Raw genomic sequence first — 24,442 nt, forward strand, 5'->3', positions numbered from 1 at the left:
TCTCGTCAGTCTTCTAACCTCACCACCCATTCTCGCCCACTTCGACCCTGATGCCCCTACAGAATTGCGTACAGATGCCAGCGGTCACGGCGTAGGTCCGTCTTAGCCCAGCGTCAGCGTGGCCAGCATCGCGTTATTGCTTATGCAAGCCGCCTCCTAGCACGATCGGAGCGCAACTATTTCATTACGGAACGAGAATGCCTTGCTGTTGTCTGGGCGGTTGCGAAGTTCCGTCCTTACCTTTACGGTCGCCCTTTTTCTGTAGTCACTCACCATCATGCTCTCAGCTGGCTCTCTTAGCTAAAAGATCCTACAGGCCGGCTTGGTGGATGGGCTTTGAGGCTACAAGAATTTTCATATTCCGTGGTGTACAAGTCTGGACACCTGCACGAAGAAGCTGACAGCTTGTCGCGTTACCCTGTTGACGACTCTGACTCCTCTAATATTGCCAGTGCTTCTTGTGTATTCTCTGTATCACAGCTGCTTCATTTCGCCGACGAGCAACGCCGTGATGCCTATATCAGAGCACTCATCGACCGTTTTCAGCACTCTTCGGCCGATGCTGCTCAACGCCTATTCGTCCTCCGCGACGGTACTCTGTACTGTCGCAACCTTTATCCGGACGGCTCCGAGTTCCTACTTGTAATACCTAAACACCTCCGCTCCACCGTTATAGAAGAGCTCCACGGCGCACCAACCGCAGGACATCTCGGCGTATCTCGAACCTATGACCGTGTACGTCGCCGCTTTTTCTGGCCGGGCCTTGCCCATTCCGTACGACGGTACGTCGCCGCTTGTGAAGTTTGTCAACGACGCAAGAAGCCTTCCCAGCTCCCCGCTGGTTACCTGCAGCCGCTCGACATCCCTGCCGAACCCTTTCATCGTGTCGGCTTAGACCTTCTCGGCCCATTTCCGGAATCTACATCAGGGAACAAGTGGGTTGGAGTCACGGTGGACTACGCGACCCGCTACGCCGTAACCCGCGCTCTTCCGACCAGTTGCGCAACTGATGTTGCGGACTTCCTCCTACATGATATTATTTTGATGCATGGTGCTCCGCGTCAACTGCTAACGGACCGTGGACGTAGGTTTTTGGCCCAAGCCATCGACGACATTACGCGTGCCTGCTCAATATGGCATAAATTTACCACCTCCTACCATCCCCAAACGAACGGCCTCACTGAGCGCTTGAACCGCACCCTTACAGACATGCTATCCAAATACGTTTCCGATGACCACCGTGACTGGGACCTGGCTCTACCTTACATTACCTTTGCATACAACTCTTCCCGTCTCGAAACTGCTGGCTTTTCTCCGTTTTACCTTTTGTATGGCCGCGAAGCAACGCTGCACTGGACACTGTGCTTCCGTCCGCCACAGCTTCAACTAGCGGTTATGCCCGTCATGCAATCGCCCATGCTGACGACGCTCGCCAACTTACGCGCGCTCGTCTACAAATGTCTCAAGACAAGCAGAAGGAACTTTAAGAACTCCGTCACCGTGATGTCCATTTTGTGCCCGGCAGCCTTGTGTTGCTTTGGTCACTTCGCGTAAAGTTGTCGTTTGTGAAAAACTGCTTTCTTGTTGCACAGGCCCATATCGCGTGCTCCGCAAAGTGACCGATGGCACCTATGAAATCGTTCTAGCCACGCCCACTACGTCCTGCGCTGTGACAACCAGTGACATTGTCCACGTCACCCGACTCAAGCCCTACAACTCTCCACGCGCCTTGGATATTTAAGAGCACCGTGATGGTGCTTTTGCCGCCGGGGGGGGGGGGGGGGGGGTAGCATTTACGATATCATCGAGCGGTGCTCAAGAGCCGAGCCGACGCGAGAACGACGATGAAGTTGGTCGGTGCGCTTGGGGCGAGCGAGTGTCGGCCTGGCTGCCTTGCTCCAATGTATACAGCCTGTAAATAGCCTCTTTTGCTTGTGTCTTTCCACACGCAACAATATGAGCGAAATCGCGGGAATGCTTGCAAAGAAATGCGATGTTATACTTCGTACTCGTCAGCGTGAAACGACCTTGAAGAATTGTTCGCTGTAATAACAACTGCATTTTCAGAACCCACCGGGTGCCATCAACGCTTGGTACCTTCTGGGCGAGGCTGCGAAGCAGTTTAATGCAGTGTAAGTTCTGGCACCATTACATTTACAAGTATTGGCTATCTTCTGCTCTACCTCCCTACAAATGTTGTTGGCAAAAAAAAAACTATTTGCTGAGCTTTAGCTAGTTTATGTGCCTTAGGACAAAGTGCTGTAGCCAAAAAGCTTACAAAGTAGATATTTGCCCTCTTGTAGCAGGCCAGCTACGTCATTTAGCGTAGTTTTCAGTAAAGCAAAATGAATCCTTGAGGCTGCAGCGCAGTCTTGCGACATTAGCTGGATATATTTAGCAAGCTAATATTACTCGCATGACAAGTTTCCATGTGATATTAGCCTATTAAGTTTGGTGCGCTTGTCCCAATTGTGGAATCGAATCAGGGTAACGTCCATAGATCATGAGCATAGCATAAGCTTCGATATATACGCCTTAAAATGTTGTAAGGAAATATAATGTATTATGTAGTAGTCAGCATTTCCATCTTTCAACAGGGCAACGTATTCTAAAGATGTATTAGCAGAAAATTGTGCAAAGTAAAGTGCTTCGCCCACATGCATATCACCTAAATAGAGTTAGATCCTGATTCTCGACTTCGTATATGCATCCTCAAGTAACTAATTTAAATATCGTATGGTGAACTATTAGACCGATATATGCCTCCAAATTGTAACGTTTTACTTCTTTAGGCTGCAGTACGCTACCAACCCCAGAACACAGTAGGCAGACGCTCGTAAGGTGTGATCTATAAAAGGTCGAGTGATCTATAAAAGGTCGAATTATTTTTGAAAAAAATGCGGCACTATATACTTTTTGACATAGTCTCGCAATGAAGAATGAATTTCTTAAAGGAGCCCTGAAGGCTAATACTAAGTCGACGTGGACTGTTTAAAAGCCATTTCAGAAACCTGCCAACTCTTGTTTCACGCCAAAAGAAAGAAGGACTTAGTTTACGAGTAAATTGCATATGAAGGGTCGGAATACCTTTTTCGAAATTCAAATCTCCCGCCACCCAACCGAGGAATTGGTTGGCGGGAGATACACCATCACTGCCCTCTGCTGCCGTCGGTGAGCAAAACGGCGCCCGACAGACGGTGGTACCGAGCCAAGACCAATAAAGTAAGCATCCGCCGCTGCAGCTGCGTTTTGGCCAGGTGGCGTAGACTGTTCGGACATCCCACGACATCGCGTGGAAGCAGAATTCTCTGCTACTTGCAGTTAGTACGAGTTTCGCGAGCCAGCAAAAGCAGTGCAGCACTACGCAATAGCGAAACTACTGAAGCGCGAAAGCGTGGGCGGTGCAAAGTCGAGCGAAAATGTAACCGTTTGACTACCCGTGTCGTTGTCAAAGGTAATTTCAATGGGTCCTTTTTTCTAAAATTGAAATAGGACTGGACCAGTAGCAATTTCGTTCGCCATACAATACAATGCAAGGTCATTTGCAGCGAGTGCTTGAGTACTAGTGACAGAATTTAACTGACGAGTGCTTTCGTCATCGGGCAAGTGCTTGAAAGTCTGGGAGGAGTCTTCCAATCATGTCTTGCATTTACCCCAATTTCTCGAGTATTAAGGCTTTGTTCGCGATAATACTGACGCCTTAGAGATTCTCGAACACTAATCTATGACTTTAGCTTGACATGATATTTGAATTTTGTGTCGCTTTATGGAAGCCGTCCAACTTCCCATGACAGAAAAAAAAATACTTTACTTATTTGCTCGGGCGCTAATTTGCAGGCAATCGTCATTATTCCTTCAAATGTCCGATGTAGAGTGCGATGCCGCATGTGATGCTATCATAGGTTGGCAGTTAGTTAGTTATATACAGATGGCGTGTATATCGGCGAGAATAGCCAAACAGAATTTTCTAGGTTGTAGAACGACTACAGCTTTAAATATATTAGTCAATAGTTGTGGTTCTGCCGCTCACTTCCGTAGCCGGGAAACACAGTCGAAAAATTGTAGCGATCTCACACTAGGACACAGAAAAAAACTTGTTTTCAAATGGAGGTTGCTTTCTGTAGTTGAGGGCATCAGTGTAGAAATTGGAGAGTATGCCGTTACGGGGGAGGTTCTACTTCGTTTTATTTGGGCACTTTCTATCAGTCGATAATGCGGTTTTTATTTGCACTGCATGATGTGAGGACACAATCGCTTCAACAAGACCAGGTCTTTAGAACGAACCCGCTGCTTGTTGTGCGTCCCGCAGCGGCCGGCCGCACGACTTCACCGGCTACATGTGGATGTGGGCGGCACTGAAATATGGCGACAAGGACCTGTGGAATGAGCATGCGGGGCAGTTCGTCAAGACCGAGAGGCAGGCCTACTCCATGGTCACCACCGAAGAGGAAGAGCGAACGTACAAGGTTAGCGTTTGAACCCAGCGGATGGCCAGAGCTGTTCAGCGGATCTCATACGAGGTTTGGGTGTTGCCTACAAAGTGCGGTGTGTTGGTCACGCGGCGATGATAATTTTTCGCAAGTTTTCAAGCGATGTATGCTGTGAAAACAGTTCAAAATTCAAACAGCTTGAGCAATCCTTCCCTTTTAGAAGCACGCCTTTGAGCCACTACCGGCATGGCGCCTGCAGCGGGAACTAGCCAGCCATCATTGCAATTAAATACCTCTTGTGGTAAAACGCAAAGCTCACCAAAACGCATGCAGGAGAGCGTTAGGGAGAATGGGAAGAAAGGAAACAGAAGGCTGTTCTGACAGAAAAGTTGGCTGAATCTCGGCTGCGATGTTGTAGAAGCCAGGAGACAAATAATCTTTTTCGCAACATGGTCGAGGTAACAGCAGGGATGGCTTAACGCCGGGAGAAGTGGCTAGGGGGTGCAGCTCGCCTCCTGATCTCTTCGACGTCAAAAATTTGTTTCCTTATTTCCGCTTACTTCTACAAAAAAAGGCTGCACTAGTACAGTAATTGGATGGCTCCCTACAATGCCTAGTTCGCGAGCAAAATTTTGGGGGATTGCGATAAGCCTTTTCAGATTGTCAGAATTATGGGTACTAGCTCCATTTGCGAAAAATGCCACTAACATTGAGCACCATTTTTGAGAATAGTCGTGTATTCGCGTATAGTAAAGGCCTTTTACTACTCGCCCTAGACGGCTAATCAGACAGAAAAGATGACAGCGGTAATCTTAAATCTCGTCACGGAGCTGCTAAAGAAAGCAGCATCTATGTTAACAGCAAAGTAGGCTGATTTGCTGCACGAATGAGGTTTCAGTTGAGTGGCGCGCCTGGAAGCTCAGTTCGAAGTTTTCTGCAAATAAAAACTTGCGCGAATAAAAACCGCTTTCATGCACATTCGCACGCACTTGATGCAATGAAGTTTCCAAGGTTCACATACGCGTGAGAAATAATCTAGCGATTCTAGTTAGCCTTTCTTAATTTTGTCATCCACGTGGGAGGTACCCAGTCGAAGGGAAACATTGCTAATCTAATATAACAGATTGATGTGGAGCCCTACTTTCAGGCATGCCATTGGACTTTCCAGAAATATTGGAGTAGAATCGCAGCGTCTAGTTGGTGCCGCCAGCACTGCTTTCGTTTCGATGGGATATACTGTGTGAATACGAACAGCTGATGACTCGCGCAAACAATGTATTTATGTGGAATAAGTGAGCGTAAAGAAGAGTTTGTTCAGTACTCAAGGCGTCTGTAAAATATCCTTTCATAGAACAACTGCCAATACATGGTGCATTGACTATAGCACGGGAATCTATCCGCAATATTCATTGCTTCATTAAAGCGCAGAAAGATACCGGAAACCACTTTAGCAGCCGGGAAAAAGTTTGCCTGTGCTTTTCAAAGTGTCCATGCATTTGTGTCCAGGAATGCCCTGAAGGCATGCGCATTGGCGGTGTATTCCTCTTCCCCTTCATCCCTACAGGAACGCATCGCGGACTTAGTAGACGCCTGGCTCAAACCGATGGCTGCAACGGATATCGTTGACACTTACAAGTAAGTGCGGCGCCATATTCCCGAGGTCTTTCGTCCTATAGCTGGATGAGGAAAGTTTTCATGCCAGTGAAACTATGACATACTTATAGAACGCGTGTTCTAGCCTGACTTGGTTTTCATTGCTCCATCGTCTGAACCAGTACTTGTTTGTAGGTGAAGCAAAGTTGACCATGTTTTTGAATACATTCGATCTTTTATGTTTAGCTCCTTAGCTGCAGAAATTTCCGCTACTTCGCGCACGCACAAGCGAAGTCTTTTGCGGGCTTTACAGGTACGTGGCAAGATGTTCAGTGCACCAGCTAACCCCAAAAATATTGCCCCAAATCGTAGTTTTCTTTTATTCCGTCGCGAAATTGGCGCGAATTCAGCAAGATGTGGATTAATCCACACAAGGCAATGGCATCACGAGTTGCAAGAGGTATCTAATAGTCGAAATGGGTTCATGATAAAAGTGCGCAGAAATACAACCTGGCCTGAAGTGCTCCGCAAGCTCAGACAACCGGCCAGCTACAAATTTCACGAACATTACAAATCCTAAAAGCAAATTTTTGTTGGTAACCAAACAACGGATGACGAGCTGGAGCACAGCGGGTCCCCTCCAAAATTTTTGAAGGACACTCAGGGATAGGAAGTTCGGCTTCACATTAACCCGATAAACAGTGGACGAGCAAGATATGTCTCGGCAGGGGGAATTGTCTCAGTCAAGACCCTCACAAAAATGTTCGCTCGTTGAAACCTTGGCTCCAAGCTGAGTCTTCCCTTGTTTATCAATGTCGCGCAACTGTAGCGTTCGTCTCCTTTCAACATTGTCGCATGAGCGCAATACCCTCTGGAGCTCCCTGGCCATCGCCATCTTAGCCACTTGACAGCCGTAATTATCCGTGGCTCACCTCAGAACCATAGCAGAAACTGCAGCGCTTCCCTTTCTACTAACATGCGAGGCCCGAGGGGACGCTCACAGAACTGTATAGAGAAGGAAATAAAGGCAGTTCCCATATAAGAGAGGGGTGAGGTGACGTGAGAAGGCAAGGAAACCGAACTAATATACGACAGCGGTTGTGGATGCAAAGGATAGGCTTAATTTCAAGGTACGGTACCGTACCTTGCTGCTATTTCTGAAAAATAAACGCCATACAAATATGTCAAGCGGGCGACTTACGCAGGGCGCGCAGAAGCTGAGGCGCTATAGTTCAAGAGCGCCGCCGGGTCCAGGAGACACTACGGAAGCGGTCAACCATCAAATCAACACTTCTGTGCCCGCCGCGTTAGCTTTGCGGCTATGGCATTGCTAGAGGTCGTGGATTTGATCCCTATCACGGCAGCCGCATTTCCACGGAAGGGAAATAGTAAACGCACGTGCACTTAGATTTTGGGACACGTTAAAGGTCATCACGGCGTCAAAATTATTCCGGAGTCCGCCAGTACTGCGCGCCTCATAATCCGAGTATGCTTTTGGCACATACAGCTCAATATGAAATTCAAATTTAACACTTCTGCCACAATGCGATGTGCCCTGTGATGCAATGAAAACGCTCGACCCTCTTAGAGATTATAAAATATTGTAGCGAAGTGACGTAGCTGTTAGAGGCATCAGCTCACCAGGGAGACGACATTAAGTGGTGATGAGCTCCCGCCCAGATCCGTAGGTAGGATGACAACGAGGAGTAGCATTCGAACAACTAGGCTTATTAACTTGGCATTTACTTTCAGTTTGCACTGTACAAATATTTACGCACAATGCGATGTCATACCCGTCATCGACGGCCTGCCTGATCGACCTGGTGTCCCGTGGTAAGTGGCGCTTTGTGCTGCTGTCTCCTTGCTGTCTCTCAAAAACTACCTAAGCCATTCCTTAAATGAGTTTCTGCAGCATTCAATGTACCCGCGGATCGGCGGGAGGCGCAGGCTTCTCCACCAATGGGTTATTTCGATCAATCAGGCAGGCCGACAGTATCCAATAAGAGCCAAAGTTTAAGAGGCGAAAAATGGTCGCGTAAACACTCCGCATACGAAATCAATTCACCCAGAACTGATCAATTTTTGACGCCCGATACAGCCGAGCGTGAGATGAGGGCGCGACACCCGCATATTGGGGGCGAGGAGTTACGGAGTCGCCATCTATCGGAACCGCCTGGCTGGCGTAGTATGAGGGATCACGTGGCGCGCTCCTCATAGGCTTCGCTGTCAGCGCTCACTGAAAACACCATGCACGAGCTCTCCCGGACATTTCTGTAAGTACTTTCGAAACGAGTGAAGTTTGTTACTGTATAAATAATAATCATGGGCAAACTGAAAGCACAGAATCGTTTACAGACCCTATCTCTTCACCGAATACGTACAGTGAACGCCACTGCGAGCGGTCGCCTCGAGTATCCCGAACCGGCTTCTTGCGTGAAAGGAAGGTAAACGCTGAGAGCAAACTATGTGAAATATGTTAGTGTTTATATAACTGAATGGAGCGTAATAGAATGAAGCCTCAATGCACCGATCGCACAGACTCGCAGCGACCGACTGCGCGTCTGCATGCTTGTCCGCGCACTGTTTCGCTTTCACCGCGTGCACGTTTTCGTACCGTGCCATTTGCCTTAGGCCGCAGTATATGAGCATTTGACAGTATACAAGCAACCATTGTTGCGTGGGAGCTATCAGAGTTGTTTAAAAATAATTTCATTGTAGAGACTTCGACGGAGACTGTGATGTGCCGTCGTGACGATTCAATCTTTTTTTTTCCTCTTCTAAATTCTTGGACGTTTAAATATTATTTCTCGAGTTGCGTCGCACTGTATGTTTATCGGTGTTCTCAGCGTGCGATTTCCCGCTGCTTATTTTTTGTAATCCAGTGCATTAATTTATAACACAAACATGACCATATGCCATGATTTTTTTTAATGTGCGTCTTACCGCTACCTGTCCACTCCAGTGAACTTGCCAGTATCTATAGCATTGACAAGTTCATAGACTAAACCGTCATGACATTAGTCGGGCAGCGGACTCGGGCGAGCGTCTCAGTGCGCATTTTCCGAACATCACAGACCCGACGCCGTAGTATAAATCTTCCTTGTGTCTGTGCTTGCTGCATACCCGAGCTGTAGCCGATGGCTGTTTGCTGGTTTTGTGTTTCGCGAGCCAAGCTTCACCCAGCTTATTGTCCTGCGGCTACGTGTGAATAAGGCTGACACCGGGTTCCGTTGTGTACGTCCGGCACTGCGGCACCGAGCAGTAGCCTACCATATTGCGCGCCTTCAAAGGCAGCCACTACCTATTGTGGTGCTTTCAGCGTTGTAAAGGAGACACTCGAAGTGGGAGAATCTCTCCACTTAATGAGGACCGCAGCGTACGAGGAAATTTAAACTGTCGTTTTCAGCTCGCTTCGGCGCTCCCGAAGCAGCCGACGCGGCCGCTATGTCCACGTGATCCCTAATAGACGTCACGCCGACGGTGGCGCCAGCTTTTCCAGTGGTGGAGCTCGAGGCCAATAGTGACGTCAGGTGCGGCGGCGTCGGCCGGGCGGGAGCACATGCCCGAGGCACCGTCGCGGTCATTTCTGCACAACGGCTTCTCCCGCATGCAGAAGCCCACAACAATTCCCGGAAAGAAAGAAAAGGGACCCGCGGTATACTCTTTTCGCGACAATATGGTGCACAACAACGCATCAAGCAAACACCTCTCCCTGTGTGTTCTGTGTACTACGCAGACAAACATCAGTGGTACACGCAAGGTAATTCATCACTCTCGTGTTAGCCTAACCATTGAAGAAATTAAGCTTTAGCCATCAACATCACCGCTAATTATCGTCAAAGCATCCAGCATGGAAAGCTTCGCTTGCATAGATTCCCGCAGTGCGTTAGAACTGCATAATTTTTTTCGGCATGAAACCATAAATTGCGTTTCGCAAAGATCTCCGAGCAATAATTCGGCTTCTTTTTGTGTTTTAGTGTTCTTGTTCTGTTCACACAATATTTGCTTGAGTACGTGTAAGCACTATTGTCTATATGATGTTCCCAGCATTCCTGTGTAAAACTCGACTTCTGTCAAAGCCATTCCTGTCGAACCTGAATACTTAATGTGCAGCGAAATTATCCAGAGTAGGGAATATGCGTGCAAAAATTTACTACAACTTCTTTTTTTTCTTAAACTAACTGCTTGTAGCCACTGTGTAATGAATAGAGTGGTACATCGCACTTCGAGTTTATCTTGCTGGCACAACCCTTTTGCCTAGTACCTTTTTTGGTGTCTTTTTAAATCGAGTTAAATTGTAGAATTCAGACATTATACGTACAGTGTGAAATACAAGCAACACTGCAAGCAAATACAGTACGACGGTAGCCCAGATTAAATAATGTCTCAAACTTCGTTCCTCGTTCTTTAAATGCTGCGCAGAACACACTTAAAAAGAGGCGCTCTCTTTTACCTTTTAATTATACCTAATAGGCGACTATCTCTGTTTCTTTATGGTGTGACTGACAGTATTATTCTGTAGAAGGACTTGTCATTGGGCTGACAGGTGTTACTGACATAACGCAGGGAGAAGGGGCATCAACAGCGCTGTCCAGAAGCACAGGTACAGTGCCTGTGAAGTGTTTAATGTCTCTTCTTTCACATTGCGCCTTCGCGCTACATTATGTCGGTTGACAGCACTAAGTTCGCCGGACCTGTGCGAATATTGAGGGCAGGTACCTTTTCATTCGACATTGACAGTAGATAACAAAATCTTACGTGTTCAAGTTTCTTTTTTGCCGTTGGAGGCTTTTCAATCAGCTGGAAATGTAATAAACATATCTGTAAATATGTTAGAACACCGTACATGAAATACCGCCGAGACAGCGGTAAAAAAAAAAAAAACGCCAGAAATAAGTCAGAGAGCAGCGCGATCAGCCCCTCATGCAGTGGCCATATTCCTCCCTACATAACGATGATATTAGTTGTGATTATGATAGCGTTATCGCACGGTCGCATACGTTTATTATAGGGTTTTACGTGCCGAAACCACTTTCTGATTATGAGGCACGCCATAGTGAAGGACTCCGGAAATTTTGACTCCCTCGGAAATTTTGACCACCTGGGGATCTTTAACGTGCGCGTAAATCTAAATCGAAATGCGGCCGCCGTGGCCGGGATTCGATCCCGCGACCTCGTGCTCAGCAGCCCTACACCGCAGCCAGTGAGCAACTACGGCGGGCAGTCGCTTACGTTAGTGCATACGTTAGCCTCAAAGCCGGGCTCATATGAAGCGAACGTCCTTGGCGCTATGCCCCTACCTTCGTACTGGCCCAGCGTTGAAACGTGGACATTACTGTGAGCATTGTAGCAGTCGGTGTCGTGGTCTCGTGCTCTGGCGTAACAGCGAGGGTCGCTCTCTAGACTACGCCACTGGTGCGTCTCGCTATGGGGAGCTGGCCTACGGTACCGGCTAGTTCCTACGGAGGCTTAGCGGGCCCACGCCGTCGTCCGAGCCTTCTTGAGGAGCGTTGCTTCCTTAGCAGTTAGTATGAGATTAAGAGGTTGGAGGAACGAGGCCGCGCGTTTATTTACATGGGAAAGGAAAAAAGGAATGCTCTGACTGGCGGGATCGCGGAGCGCTGTCCGGCGTTCTCGCAGCATGAGCTACATGTCATAGTAGACTACATCGTTCTCCACGAGCATACTAGAGGAGGCAGAAAGGTCCACCTAAATCCACCTTGTCCTCCCTAGATGCCAATGCCAGGGAAACGAGTAGTCAACCTTCCTCCAACCAGAGCGTCAGTAGTCGCCGAAGGCTCCGCGTTGAACACTTGAACACTTTGAACATTTGTTAGCTGATCGCGAAGTGAGAAGTAGCTTCAGGCGCGCAGGGTTCACTTCCCTAGAGAAAGCAATACACACTCGATTATAATAGCTTTCACGCTTCGCTCAACAGACACGTCTCAGCTCGTGGAAGGGCCCAGCAATTAGCCGGTTCGCTTGACAGTCGTGTTAGGTGGCGAGCAGCGGCCGTAACGAAGTGGCGTAGGAGGCACTTTCCCCGGAGTCTTGGTCCGAGCGTAAATGCTGTAGCCATCAAACGTAGCTCGCCTTGGTGTCGCAGCTGGTGTGTCTGATTGGGCATAGTGTTAGCTTGGCAAAGCTGAAGCGATTCCTGGCAGGAAATTAGGAGTCGAAGTTCGCTGCCCCCACTGGTCGATCGTAAGAGCGCCTGCTTGCTGTTTGGCAGTCGCGCTCCTAGGCACTGATATTTTTGAGGTGCACTTCTGGAATTCATAAAGCTGTAGAATGTACTACTCAGTACTTGCATATTCGAAAAAGATCAACTGCATTTAATGTACATTATGATTCAAATTTGCATAATTCGTTTGATAAACATTGACGGCAGCTTAAAATGTGCGCCTGTGTGCTGAAGTAAATTTTGCGCAACGCGCTTACTTTAGTGAATCTTGTCGATGTATTTTTGAGGATTTTCTGATGCATTTTCCAAAACACCATACAAGGCTTCTGCTTGTCATCGTCCAGTCAACGTGCGTCGTCTATCTTGTACTCGGTATAGGTTGGCTGCTTTTTCACGCCACCGGATGCGTGTTCAGAATTAAATGCAAATTATTCGCAGCCTACGCCTCGGGGTTATGAGCGCAGTGCAATCACTACGTGTTAGCGTTCAGCTCCAAAGCCTTAAGACAAGTCTATGGCAGCACGTGTACTGTGAAATTCCTGACGTTGCAGCGAATCTGTACAGCAGCGTTCCAAGATGGTTTTCGTGTCGCAGCAGCGGCAACATGCGGCACGGCGTATAAGTAAGAGGAGGTGCAGGCACATTGTACAGAGCTCAGCCTTGGGAGCACGCAGCTCCATGCAGTAGGTATTGCGGGGAGCATAAAAGAACTTAGTTCGGACAACGACCACTGAATGGACTTTCTGTCTTTCCTTCGAGGGGCAGCGGCTCGTGCATAGTGAGGAGACTGAAAATAACTGGTTGTACCGAAACGGAGAGATCTCATTATTCGACACCACTGCGTGCAACGGGCTCGGCGAGGTACCTGGTGCCACCTTACACTTGTTGGAGGTGCTGCACAATCGCCCATAGGTGCTCTTCTGGTGCCTCATGTGGCACAGTGAGTCAGTAAACTGGGGATGTATGAACAGTTCGCTGTACACTGTAGAGAGGCTCCGTTGTTTTGCTTCTTCTGAGTGGGCAAAGCCATGAAGTATGCTTGGAAGGATATACGGACTACTGAGGGCAACGGAGTTGGGCTGGTTATTTAGTGAGTCGGCTATTATGGAGTTATCAGGGAGCGAGTTTCCGTATGGCGGAGTCCACCTATGCAGCGGTTCCGAATGAGACTGCTGTAGAATGAGACTGCCAATTTCCCACGCCTCTGGCAAGGAAATATACCCGGCTGACGTGCTCTCAAGGAAACTGCAGAAAGAAACGAAGAATAGCAGCCCAGGGACCCTCAGCGAGGCCCTCACAGAGCACGAAATTCTTACGATCGAAACTTCGCTATAATAAAGGCCGCGCAAATAATCCCGTTTTAAGAAGGGTCAGGGGCTACTGTACGTCGTCGCCCAAAACAGTCGTTTCCCCCAGAAATGCAGAGGTATGCAGGATTTGCCCACGACCTGACGCTGGTGGATGGCATTGTGCTCAAAGGCAGTTTTATTTTTTTTTTATTTATTTGTTTAGTACATACTGCAGACCTATCGGTCCAAGCAGAGGGGCAATATAACGTATACAAACAAAAGAGAGCAAATTAAGAACAAACAAATACAAATTTATACAAATTTTAGTCACACTGTCTCCGTAAGCTGTCGTTCCAGTCTGATACTGTTCTGGGAAAAAAAGAAAATTTAAACGTGTCAGTTCGAGCATAATAGGGTGTTAGTGAATCCGGATGATGCTGTCTTGTTTGCAGTGTTATTGCAGGCGTTATATAAGTCGATGGTTTAATTTCAAGCCTGTTGTTGAGAAGAAGGGAAAGGAATTCAAGTCTTAGCAGCTTTCGGCGCGATTCAAGAGTAGGTATGGAGTTTTCTGTCATAATTTTAAAGGGAGAGTCCAGTCTTGCGAATTTATTAAATATAAACCTGACTGCCTTTCTTTGTATTTTTTCAAGACGCACGATATTTGATTTAGTGTAAGGATCTCATGATATACATGCATACTCTAACTTTGGTCTAATAAATGTAAAATAACACAGTAATTTCACATTAGGAGGGGCATTTTTCAGTTTGTATCTTAGGAAACAGAGTTTGCGGAAAGCAGAAGAACAAATATCATTAATGTGCATGTTCCATGACAATGTGAAAGTCAAAGTAACACCTAAGTATTTGTAATTGTGAGTTTCACGCAGAGCTGAAGAACCTAGCGTATAAGAAAAAGTTAGTGGGCTTTTTTACAAGTAACACGAAGAAATACTGATTTATCAGCGTTAATAAACATACCCCATTCATTACACCACTTTAATATGTTATTTATATTCTTTTCGAGGACAGTCTGATCATTCTGACAAGTTATGTCACTGTAATAAATAGTCATCGGCAAACAGTCTAATTTGCACACCAGGAGTTATGGTTTTAACAATGTCTTTTATATAAATTAAAAACAGTAAAGGCCCCAAGACACTACCTTGGGGCACCCCTGATGTGACTGGGAGAGTGGCCGAGCTATGTTTACCTATTGTAACGTACTGAGTGCGTTTGCTCAGGTAAGCAATAATCCAGTTTATGAAAATGTCAGGTATGCCAGTAATTCTAAGTTTGAAGATTAATTTGTCGTGGGGAACCTCGTCGAAGGCTTTTCTGAAATCTAAAAATATTACATCTATTTGGCCATTATTGTCTAGAGATAAAGCAAATGAATGAATCACTGATACCAATTGCGTTATAGCCGAATAACCCTTTCTGAAGCCATGCTGAAACTCCGTGAGCACATTGTTTTCAGCTAAGAATTCTTTTATATAGTTTGCCACGATGTGCTCCAAGAGCTTGCAGCATTGTGATGTCAGAGAAATGGGACGATAATTTTGTAATCTTAGGCGATCTCCTTTTTTTAAATATTGGAGCAACTCGGGCCACTCTCCATTCATCGGGCAGTTGCCCGTACAAAAATGACTGTTGATTAACCATTGATGTATTGTTGGGGAATTGTTGAAACAACGGACTTCAACAAATTTTCAAAAGCAATTGAGTTCGCTCAACACTTGCACAACAATATTACCGTTGAGAATTCTCAATAGACAATTTATTGGGTAATTTGTGTTTATTTTGTAGTTGTTTTTTTGTTGTGTAGCAGTTGAGTCCAGTATCAATAATTAGGACTCGCATATGAAGACATTCCAAAAATTTAATGCCAAGCGTTCAAACCTCATTGCTGTCGCTTTGCGGCAGGTAGGTTCTTCTTTCGCCTCGTTTTCATAAAAAAGAAAATAATGTGTGACCGAACGCCGGCCGTCGAGCCCGGTGCTCTAACCATTAGGCCACGAACGCGCGCATGCTCCTCTCGTTCGACAGCCAGTGACTTCTGAAATGCTTGGCGCGTGCGCAGCGTGCCACTTCCTCGTGCTGTCGCTAAAGCTGGCGCTTTCAAGCGCCTATCTCCGGGACCGCCCTACTTTCGTAGCCGTTTTCTCTCTAAAAACTGCAGCGTTAGACTAGCTTCATGACCGCCCAAATTCATAACGACTTATTTCTTCGCCAGTGTACAAATGCCATCGTAGACTAGATGACATAGCAATTGGTACGATCCAAAATGAGCACGTTTCGGGGAGCAGAAGAATGCGAAGTTCACTCGCAAAGACGGTGACTACGCGTATGTGGAGTTCCCCAAAAGTAGACACGGCGGCAGCGCGGCCGGCGATAAGACAGGCGCCGACACGCGACGACGCTGCCTTCGAGCATCCGACGCGCTGTGGGAACCGTAGGATGCAAGCGGCGCACACGCTGCAAACATACACGTGAGAGATCTTCGAATTTCCTGCGACGCACCCTCCGTCCGGAAAGTAAATAAAGCTATTTTTATCCAACGGCCGTGGTAGAAGAGATAAAACAACGAACACGCTTTGAGATCGCAGCGCGTAGTCGCTGTAACAATTGACTTCAAGGAGCTTCTGATTCAGAAACAGCCGCAACAGTATCACAGCTAATCGCTGCATCTGTGGCTGCTCCCGACTCTCGCCTTGCAAGAAGCATGCGATTTATTTGAGCCTCGCTGAACTGTCGTCCTCTCCCAAGCCTGCAGGATAGTTCCCGTATGTTCAGTGGAATAGAAGAACACCAAAGGGAAATGAAAGAAATACAGGTAACGGACTCTTATCACACCTTACTTGTCACTTCGTCATCTGCAAAGGTGCTATAAGCTATTCTAGTAGCGTTATTTTTGTGAAAATAATAAAATTAGTAGCAATGTTTATTCCTAGGTGGCGCCACCAACGTCAAGGCAGCGTTCGGGTGTGTGCGTGTGCGCACGCAGTTGCAACCGTTGTAGCTTCGTTTTGAGCACACTTTTGCAACAGTACACATGGTTACCGCTAGTTTCGTAGCCTCATATTTTGGCCGTAGTATTTGTTGTTTACGCAACAAATTAGGTTGTTCTTAAAACTTTGTGAAGGTTCGTGGATGAAAAATTATTACAAATTAATTAGTTGTTTTCCCGTGCGGTTATTTTGTGTTTGAAATGTTTTTATAACTCCATACGATAGTGAAGCTGTGAACGGCTTTCGGACTGAGTTGGTTGCCTTGTGTGGTTTTCACGTTTCGTGCTTTTGGATGAAAGTATTTTTCTTTTCGGACATCATGACGCACATTTTAGTGAAATGCTTTAACGACGATAAGTGGGACGTTTATCCGTCGAAGTCGTTGGCTGGCTCAGCTACTAGTCTTCGACTGATGTGCGCGCCTGGCTGTTTTGATGAGTTGCGCGGCAGAGGTCATGATGCCTGTTGGAGAGAAGGCACCCCGAAAGAGTCGCAGCCGAGTTTCTGAAGATAGGTAAGTAATCTCGTTTACTTGGGCACGTAGCCTTTTTTCTATTTTGACATTGACAAGCATGAGATGTTAAGCACACCGTTCACTTTCTTCAACCACACTCGTACCGGAAGGCGGTGTTGCACGTCACGCTTACGCATTTCGTAACTATGGCGGCCGCCGTGGCAATTCGAGGCTCGAGGTCGTGGATACGATCCCTGCAGCGGCCGCATTCGAAAGGAGCGGAATGAAAAAACGCTCGTGCATTGTGCATTGTATTCACGCAAAAATTTCCAGAAAGTCAAAATTAATACGGAGTCCCCAACTACGACCTGCCTCATAATCAGAGCGTTGGTTTCGCACGTAAGACATCATAATGATTTTTTTTTTTAATCCGTAGTGGCTCATCGTATACCATACGGTTAGTGTGATCACCTTTTGTGCCGTAGCGTGCCTCGATTTAGGCTGCGCCTAACGGTGCAACGCACCGCAAAATATGTTTCGCCTCTTTGGGATTGGCGGAGAACGGCCAACCGATGAGTCGCAGCTTCCGCGCGGTGGCTGTTCACGGATACGCACCGCAAATGAACAGAGGTGTGGTGACGTCGGCAAAGAACACAGCCGCCGACGGGCTCGCCTTATCGCTTATCACTGCCAAAACTATCGAAGTAAGCATCTTTATCTAGCGCGGCGCGTTTCTGTTGAAGGCGTACTGTACAATTTTAATTGGCGATAACCGAAACATGCCACTGTTCTCTGCTGCCTCTGTGAGCTGGGCCGATCCTAATGTGCGTTGCTTGCAGAAGCGAAAGGAGCGTCACTCGGCGCGTTGTCGCCTCGAGCACCGTTTTCGCGGTGAACAATGACGCGTGCATGAAGCTAGCTCACTGCGCAGACGCTACAGCGCAAAACGCGCAAGGGCGTGTACGCGACGTTCTGCACACAAATCGCGTGGGTGATCGGAGACACGCCGGAGCGGCTAGCTTCAAAGAAGCAGTGCATGTTCTCACTCGTACAGGCACGCTCACGCTCGCATCGCTCTCGGCGTATCTTTAGGTCATTCCTGCTGCTGGACTTCTACCCAAGGATTGGATATCTGCTTGGTGTTGGCTATGCACTGTCGCGTGGTCTTTGGGTCTGCGAGAGAGCCGGGAATATTTCTCCCCACTGTGAAACATCGCTGTGCGTGTCTTGGCTAACATTTACCGTAGTGACCCATTTCTTCCTTTTCTAGACAGCACTCGTAAAGAGTCGCAAATTTTTACTTGCTAGTATAGTGTGTACTTCTTTTTTTTTGTGCATAGTTATGTGTAGTGTGTGGCAGATTCTGAATCCGCGCACTCTAATTTTCTGTCCGCATTCCCTTCTCGCAGGTCACACATGTAGCAAATGCCCAGATGCTAAAGTGCTCTACGTCAAGAGCAGCTTGGCGTCGTGCAAGAGACACCCGTTGATATGTGGCTGATTCACTAGTAAACTCGCATCTCTGTTGCCACTCTCCATCAAGTGGGATTTTAACTATTTTTTGTGCTGCTCTGTGGTGTACTAGCTGCCGCATGGACGCTGTGAAGGCTTACTTTCGATTTGCTCTGGCTTTTAATAGTGAAGGACGGGCTACCTTTTGAGGGAGGTATTTCCTTTTGCTTCCGAGAATGTTTACCAGCCTAACCAAGTGATACGTGTGTACTCGAAACAGCAACGCGAAGAGAGGCGGACGACGAAATAGGTAGGAGCACACGAGGGCGCAAGTTCAGCTAAGCTTATTTTTGAAGACAGGGGTATTAAAGACGCTGGTCAACTTGACAAAGGTAAAGAGCCGTGCATGCGTGGCAGAAACAGCCACGAGCGACAAGAAAAAAAATATGAAAAAGCCATGTCATGTAGAATAAACGTGCGTGAAAAATGAGAACTATCGGACAAATCTTTCGAAAAAGCGAAATATTTGTCCGATGAGTGATACTACCCAACGAGAAATACTCTTGAGAACTGCAAGTCTTTCCCACTAAGGGCAACAGATAACTTGGTTATGCATTTGTTTCGTTTGTGATCAATAAATATTGCTTCTGGAACTCCTCTGGTGTTGAGGTATAGAGCAGAAACAACGGTTGTTTCATCACAAAGACCAGAACACAAGAGGAATTATGGAAGAATTATTTAATGATCACGAAGAAAAATTCATAAGCAAGATTTCTGTGACCCATGGTGGGAAAGAGTTGCTGCAGAATTTATTTCACGTTATTATCACTTACAGGACAAACCTCTCAGTTTTCATGTTTTTTTGTTTTTGACGCACATGTTTGTTCTACAGGACATGTCTTTCGGTCCTTCTTTTGTTCTGCCGGGCTGTTTCTGCTGCGCATCCATGGCTTTTTCTTTGTGAAGTTGGCCAATGTGGTTAAAATCTTTGTCTTCACGAATAAACTTCTAGTTGAGTCAGCGTTCATGTGTGTTCCTACCTTAATTCATCCTTCTCGTCACTGTTTGGGTTGTTGTGAAGATAAATGTACACCGAATTGGCGAAGTGTCCATAGAATTGATATATGAAATATTTGCGCTGTTTATTTCAGGAAGAACGCTATAGGGTCTTATCTTCGCTGTTTTTAACACTGATGTACATTTTTCTAGTTCAACTTGAAGGAGTCCCCTGAGGAAGCCAATAAGAGTGATGGTAACTTCATTTGTGTGAGGTTTATGAATTTCATCCATTCAAGGCATGACATGTCACAAGCCTGTAGGTATGCAAGTATTCGTACTTTTTAAACATACTAAGCTCTAGTTTTCGGTTCTCATGACGCTGCTTTGTACTGTGCTGCATTCTCCAGGCGCAGTAACCTTCTTTTATGCCGTCAGTGCATGGGCTCTTCTTGTAAATGTTGGAGAAAAAATTGTCTTGGGCTTAAATATACATGTATATCACTTGAAATTTCTTTTCAACACGGGTGCTGTCTCTCCCTCCGTCTTTGTTACTGCTTTGTCCCAATTTTCTTGCAACTTTTGTGTATTTTATGCGGTAAAATTCTGGTAGCATTTTAATAACATTTTACCTGCACAATTGAGGTCATTGGTTTTTCGTATACGCATTTATTTGCGTTTTTGACTGTCTCACCAATCTGGCTGTCCAGTCATTGAAACCTTTTCGCATCCTTTATGACGATTTCTGGGGTACTTGATATTGCAAGTGCAGGTGGCCATCTATTTCGCTCTTTGGAATTGTGTTAGCCGTGTATTACTACCAATTTTCTGTGCTAAATAATTGTTTTCTGTTATCGTTCAAGGTATTAGCCTTGCCGTATCTCTTTATTGACTGAGGTACCACTTAGTTGCTGGGTATAGTGAAAAAGGACCCAAAAAGTGCTCTAGTTAGCTTTGTGCAAGCCCAGAAAAATTTACTGGAAATGAGCTCACTAAATTGATGAAATACCACCAACAAACTCTTCTGTACCTCAATTTAAAATCTACAAATGGTGTACTGTTCTTGCGAACCTAGCTCGTCAGAAACATGATTCAGGTGTTCACCATACCAGACAACTTTCTAAATGATGTCTCATCAATTAATAGCTAAGTTCAGTGATGTTATTTTATAAAATCATTGGGCAAACTGAAAATATATAGATCTCGAAGACAAAAAGCTCAGACAAGTCTACTTTGGTACTTCATTAAATTTTAATCATGGCGAAAGACGTGTGCTAAAGCTTGTATATATTTACGTGAAGTCATTTGTTTCAAGTCTGTTATTTTGCCTTCTCACAATCAGCCGTAACTGTTCCTGTGATGGGTTAGTGTGCGAAACATTTTAATATAACGTATTCAGATGTGTGTGTTCACACGCAAGCAGCTTCAAGTGTTCATGTGTTCAAAGTTGGTTGTTAAAAGGGTATGCTTAAGCCCTGCCTTTTGAGTCGCTTTGCCTTCTAGTCATAAACTGAAGTCGCAAGGGAAGACCACAATGATTGTTTTGATTTAATTCATATGTATAGGTTTTTTCAGATGTATTTACACTGCTAAGAGTGCTGTAGGTACTAGCCTGTCTCCAGGTTCGATGTATTGGTGCCTTATGTACTGTAATAATGTTTCATGGGCACGCATCTTTAGTGTAAATAAAGGTACTTCAAATTGATCAGTCTCTCCTTTGCTTTTGTTTGTGAAAGTTATGAGCTGGTACCGGGGCATGCAAGTGTGAATAGCAAAACAAGTTCAATATATGAATAAAAATCCACTAGCCCAACGAAATGTCAATCATATTTCAATGGCAACTCAATGCTATCTCAACCGGGCCACAACGTACTTTTCAGTGCTGTGACAACAATAACTCAACAACAGGTCAACAGAACTACCACATCGTAAGTTCAATGCATTATCAATGGTAAGCCAACAACCATTCAACAAAATGAACAACATGCCGTCTAAGCGCAATGGAATTTCAATGGTAACTTAACAATTATTCAACATTGAGGCAGCCAATGGCGTTCCAATTAAATTTCAGTGGCCACTCAACAATCCGCCCAACAATTCTCCAACAAACTTTTCACAATTCCTCAATGAAAAACTCAACATTGACCAATAATAATTCAATGCCCTCTCAATAATATTTTTTGTACGGGTGTGCCGACAGCACAGATGCAGAAAAAATTCGTACAAGAAAGCTGGCAACAAGTTCAGGATAACGTTTTAGAAAGATGTTTGGGATTTCGTCAGGGCCACAAGAAGCTTTGGTTTTTAGGTTTACCAACATGTTGACAATTCCAGCATAAGAAATAGAATCCACATCGAATACCTGTTTCACTGGAAGCATAGTAATGCAATCATCTGACACTGCAAAGACAGTTTGAAAATACTCATTAAAATGTTGTGCTATGTCTTCCTCATTAGTTATTGATGTGCCCTCAATTATTATTTGTGAAATCGGTTTCTTTCTTTCCTTGATATGGTTCCAAAATTTCGTAGGTTCATTTTGAATAAAGTTAGGCAGAGAGTTGTTATAATAGTAACTCTTTGCAGCAGGCACCTTCTGTTGAAGAGAGGAAATACCACCTCTTTTATTTTAACAGGATTGCCATGTTTTCTTTTTAACCTTTTTACCTTGCGTTTAATATGAATAACATCGCGTGTCACCCGAGGTGTGTGTTTGCGAACTTTCTTTTTTTTACTAGGGATGAATTGGCTCATGCAATAGTGGCACATAATTTTGAATCGATTCCACAGAGAACAGGCATCAGTGCTGTTAAAATCAACAAGACAGTTTTCCATGTGCTCAATGATGGACACATCATCGGCATGAGAATAATCTTTGTAGCTAAGCACTGAGGAATAGTTTTGCGTCATCTGTAGAACTGGTAAGGTAATGCTCACTAGCCGGTGGTCGGAAAGTCCTTCTTCAATACAAACAAAATATTCCGCAAAATCCTGGATAAGAAATACCAAATCCAGAATGGAACTGCAAATGCCCTGTATGCGTGTCGGCTCGCGTACCACCTGTTTCAAGTTGTAACGCAGCACAATATTGAAGATAATGTTGGCGTGCTTGCTGAACGCGTTTCCAGTATTAAGGTGCTCCCAGTCGATGTTCGGTAAATTCAAGTCACCTGCCAATATAATCCTATTCTTTCTGTGCCTGTTCATTTCATCATCTAATTTTTGTAAGTATTCGGGAGTAGTATCCGGTGGTCTGTAATGGCGTAAATAATAAAGCTGTGACCCCAAGAACTTATCTTGACGAGCAAACATTCAATCTCAGGGATATCTTCCAAGAGATGGGCAGAAATGCCATTTTTGACCAGGACGGCAACACCACCCCCCCTGGTGCGCCTGTCTTTTTGGAACACTGTATAGGAAGGAGGAAATATATCGTCACTTATTTCATCATGAAGCCAAGTCTCAGTTAAGACAGTAATATGAGGATCATGTTTCAGTAATAAAATTTGCAATGCATCAGTTTTCTTTTTAATACTGCGGGCATTGACGTTAATCAGTCTGAGCTGCTTATGTGGCCCTTGGGGAGCGCGTCAATCCTGCGAGATTGTGGTATGGTTTAGCTCGTTTGCTGTGGGAGTCCGAAGGGAGCTTTGGGGAATTTGTACGCGCATGTTCGGGCATTCATCCCAATAAAAAGTATCCCTGCCAATCTTAAGCTTATCATGGATCAATGAAGCTATTTTTTAAGCAGCCGGTCTTCTTTACTACTGTCCCAGAGGAGTGTTCTTTTTTTCAGTGTGGAAGGGGAATAATCGTTCTGAATGTAGATGTCAGACCCTTTAAGTTTCTTGCAGTTTGCAAAAATTGGTTTCTTTTCACTGTAATCCTGAAGGTAAATTATGACCGGTCGGTTTCCTTTGTTTTTTCCTAGCCTATGTATTCGACCAATAGACTCGCATTTCACACCCAGCTTCTCTTGGAATACTTCCTTGACGATCTTTTCCTCCATGATAGATTCGCTTTCGTCGGCTAACTCCTTTATCCCGTAAATAATCACATTGGAACGCCTGCTATGGTCCTCCAAACTAGTCAATTTTTTTGTCTGAAAAGTCATCACTTTCTCTAAGGATTTATGCGTGGTTTCTACTTGACCGGTCTGAACTAGGGTTGCAGAAGAGTCAGGGAGTTTAGTTTGCACGTCCTCCAGAGTACGCTGTAAGCTGGCAAGTACACTATTTATGTTGCATAACTGCACTTTCATTTCAGTTACACCTGTGAGGATAGCTTTTTGGCGTTCAAGCAGTTGGTCATACAGTTCCTTTTGTGTCGGTCCAGGATTTGTTTCTATATCACCACAAAGAAGTAACTTGCACACCTGTAAACACTCGCAAGCAAGGCTAATACACTGTTTGGGGCACGGTAGGACCACAATGCAACGATGGTCACTGCTAATTCTGCTAAATGTCACAGAGGGACCAACCTGCACAACGAAGAGCAGGTGCCTGGTCAGCATCGCTGCAGTGCCGGGTCCGCCGTGCCCACTGAAGTTCAAGCAGCAGAGCGGTTCTTTTATACAGGCGGCTGACGATGACGTCACGCTGCGCTGACCAAAAGGTGTCGCTAGAAGCTCAGGGCCATCAGAAGTTGACGGTGCGAAATGTTCGTTGGTTCGCGCGTACTCGCGCCTATCGATGCTGATACGGTGATCCGCGTAGTTAGATTATCATCCCACCGGATGTGCAAAGTGATGAGCTGGAGCGTTTGCATACTGGTCGTCAGGGTGTTGGAAGATGTAGGGCTTGAGCCACTCAGTCAGTCTGGTGGCCTGGTATTAACCAACACATCCAGAGTTATGTGTCAAAATGTACTGTCTGTCAATAGCACTATAAACCAGACACTGAGCCCATGATACACACCACTTTCAGAACTCCCATGAGAAGTGATTGGAGTTGATCTCTTCTGGGAGAATGGAGAGAATAACCTCATAGTGGTGGACTATTACTCGCAATTCTTTGAACTCACGAAGTTGAGGC

At 45.7% G+C, this 24,442-nt stretch overlaps 1 protein-coding gene across 1 annotated transcript in view; it reads left to right on the forward strand.

The window, feature by feature from the left end:
- Positions 1-24,442, forward strand: part of LOC129383634 (uncharacterized) — a 274,295-nt gene that overhangs the window by 139,458 nt on the left and 110,395 nt on the right. Inside the window, exons 15-17 of the mRNA XM_072289593.1 lie at positions 2,068-2,132; positions 4,310-4,466; positions 5,995-6,065. Of these exons, the coding sequence (XP_072145694.1) occupies positions 2,068-2,132; positions 4,310-4,466; positions 5,995-6,065 (293 nt within the window). The remainder of the gene's footprint in view (positions 1-2,067; positions 2,133-4,309; positions 4,467-5,994; positions 6,066-24,442) is intronic.

The sequence above is a fragment of the Dermacentor andersoni genome, chromosome 8 (genome assembly GCF_023375885.2).
Source record: "Dermacentor andersoni chromosome 8, qqDerAnde1_hic_scaffold, whole genome shotgun sequence".
NCBI lineage: Eukaryota > Metazoa > Arthropoda > Arachnida > Ixodida > Ixodidae > Dermacentor > Dermacentor andersoni.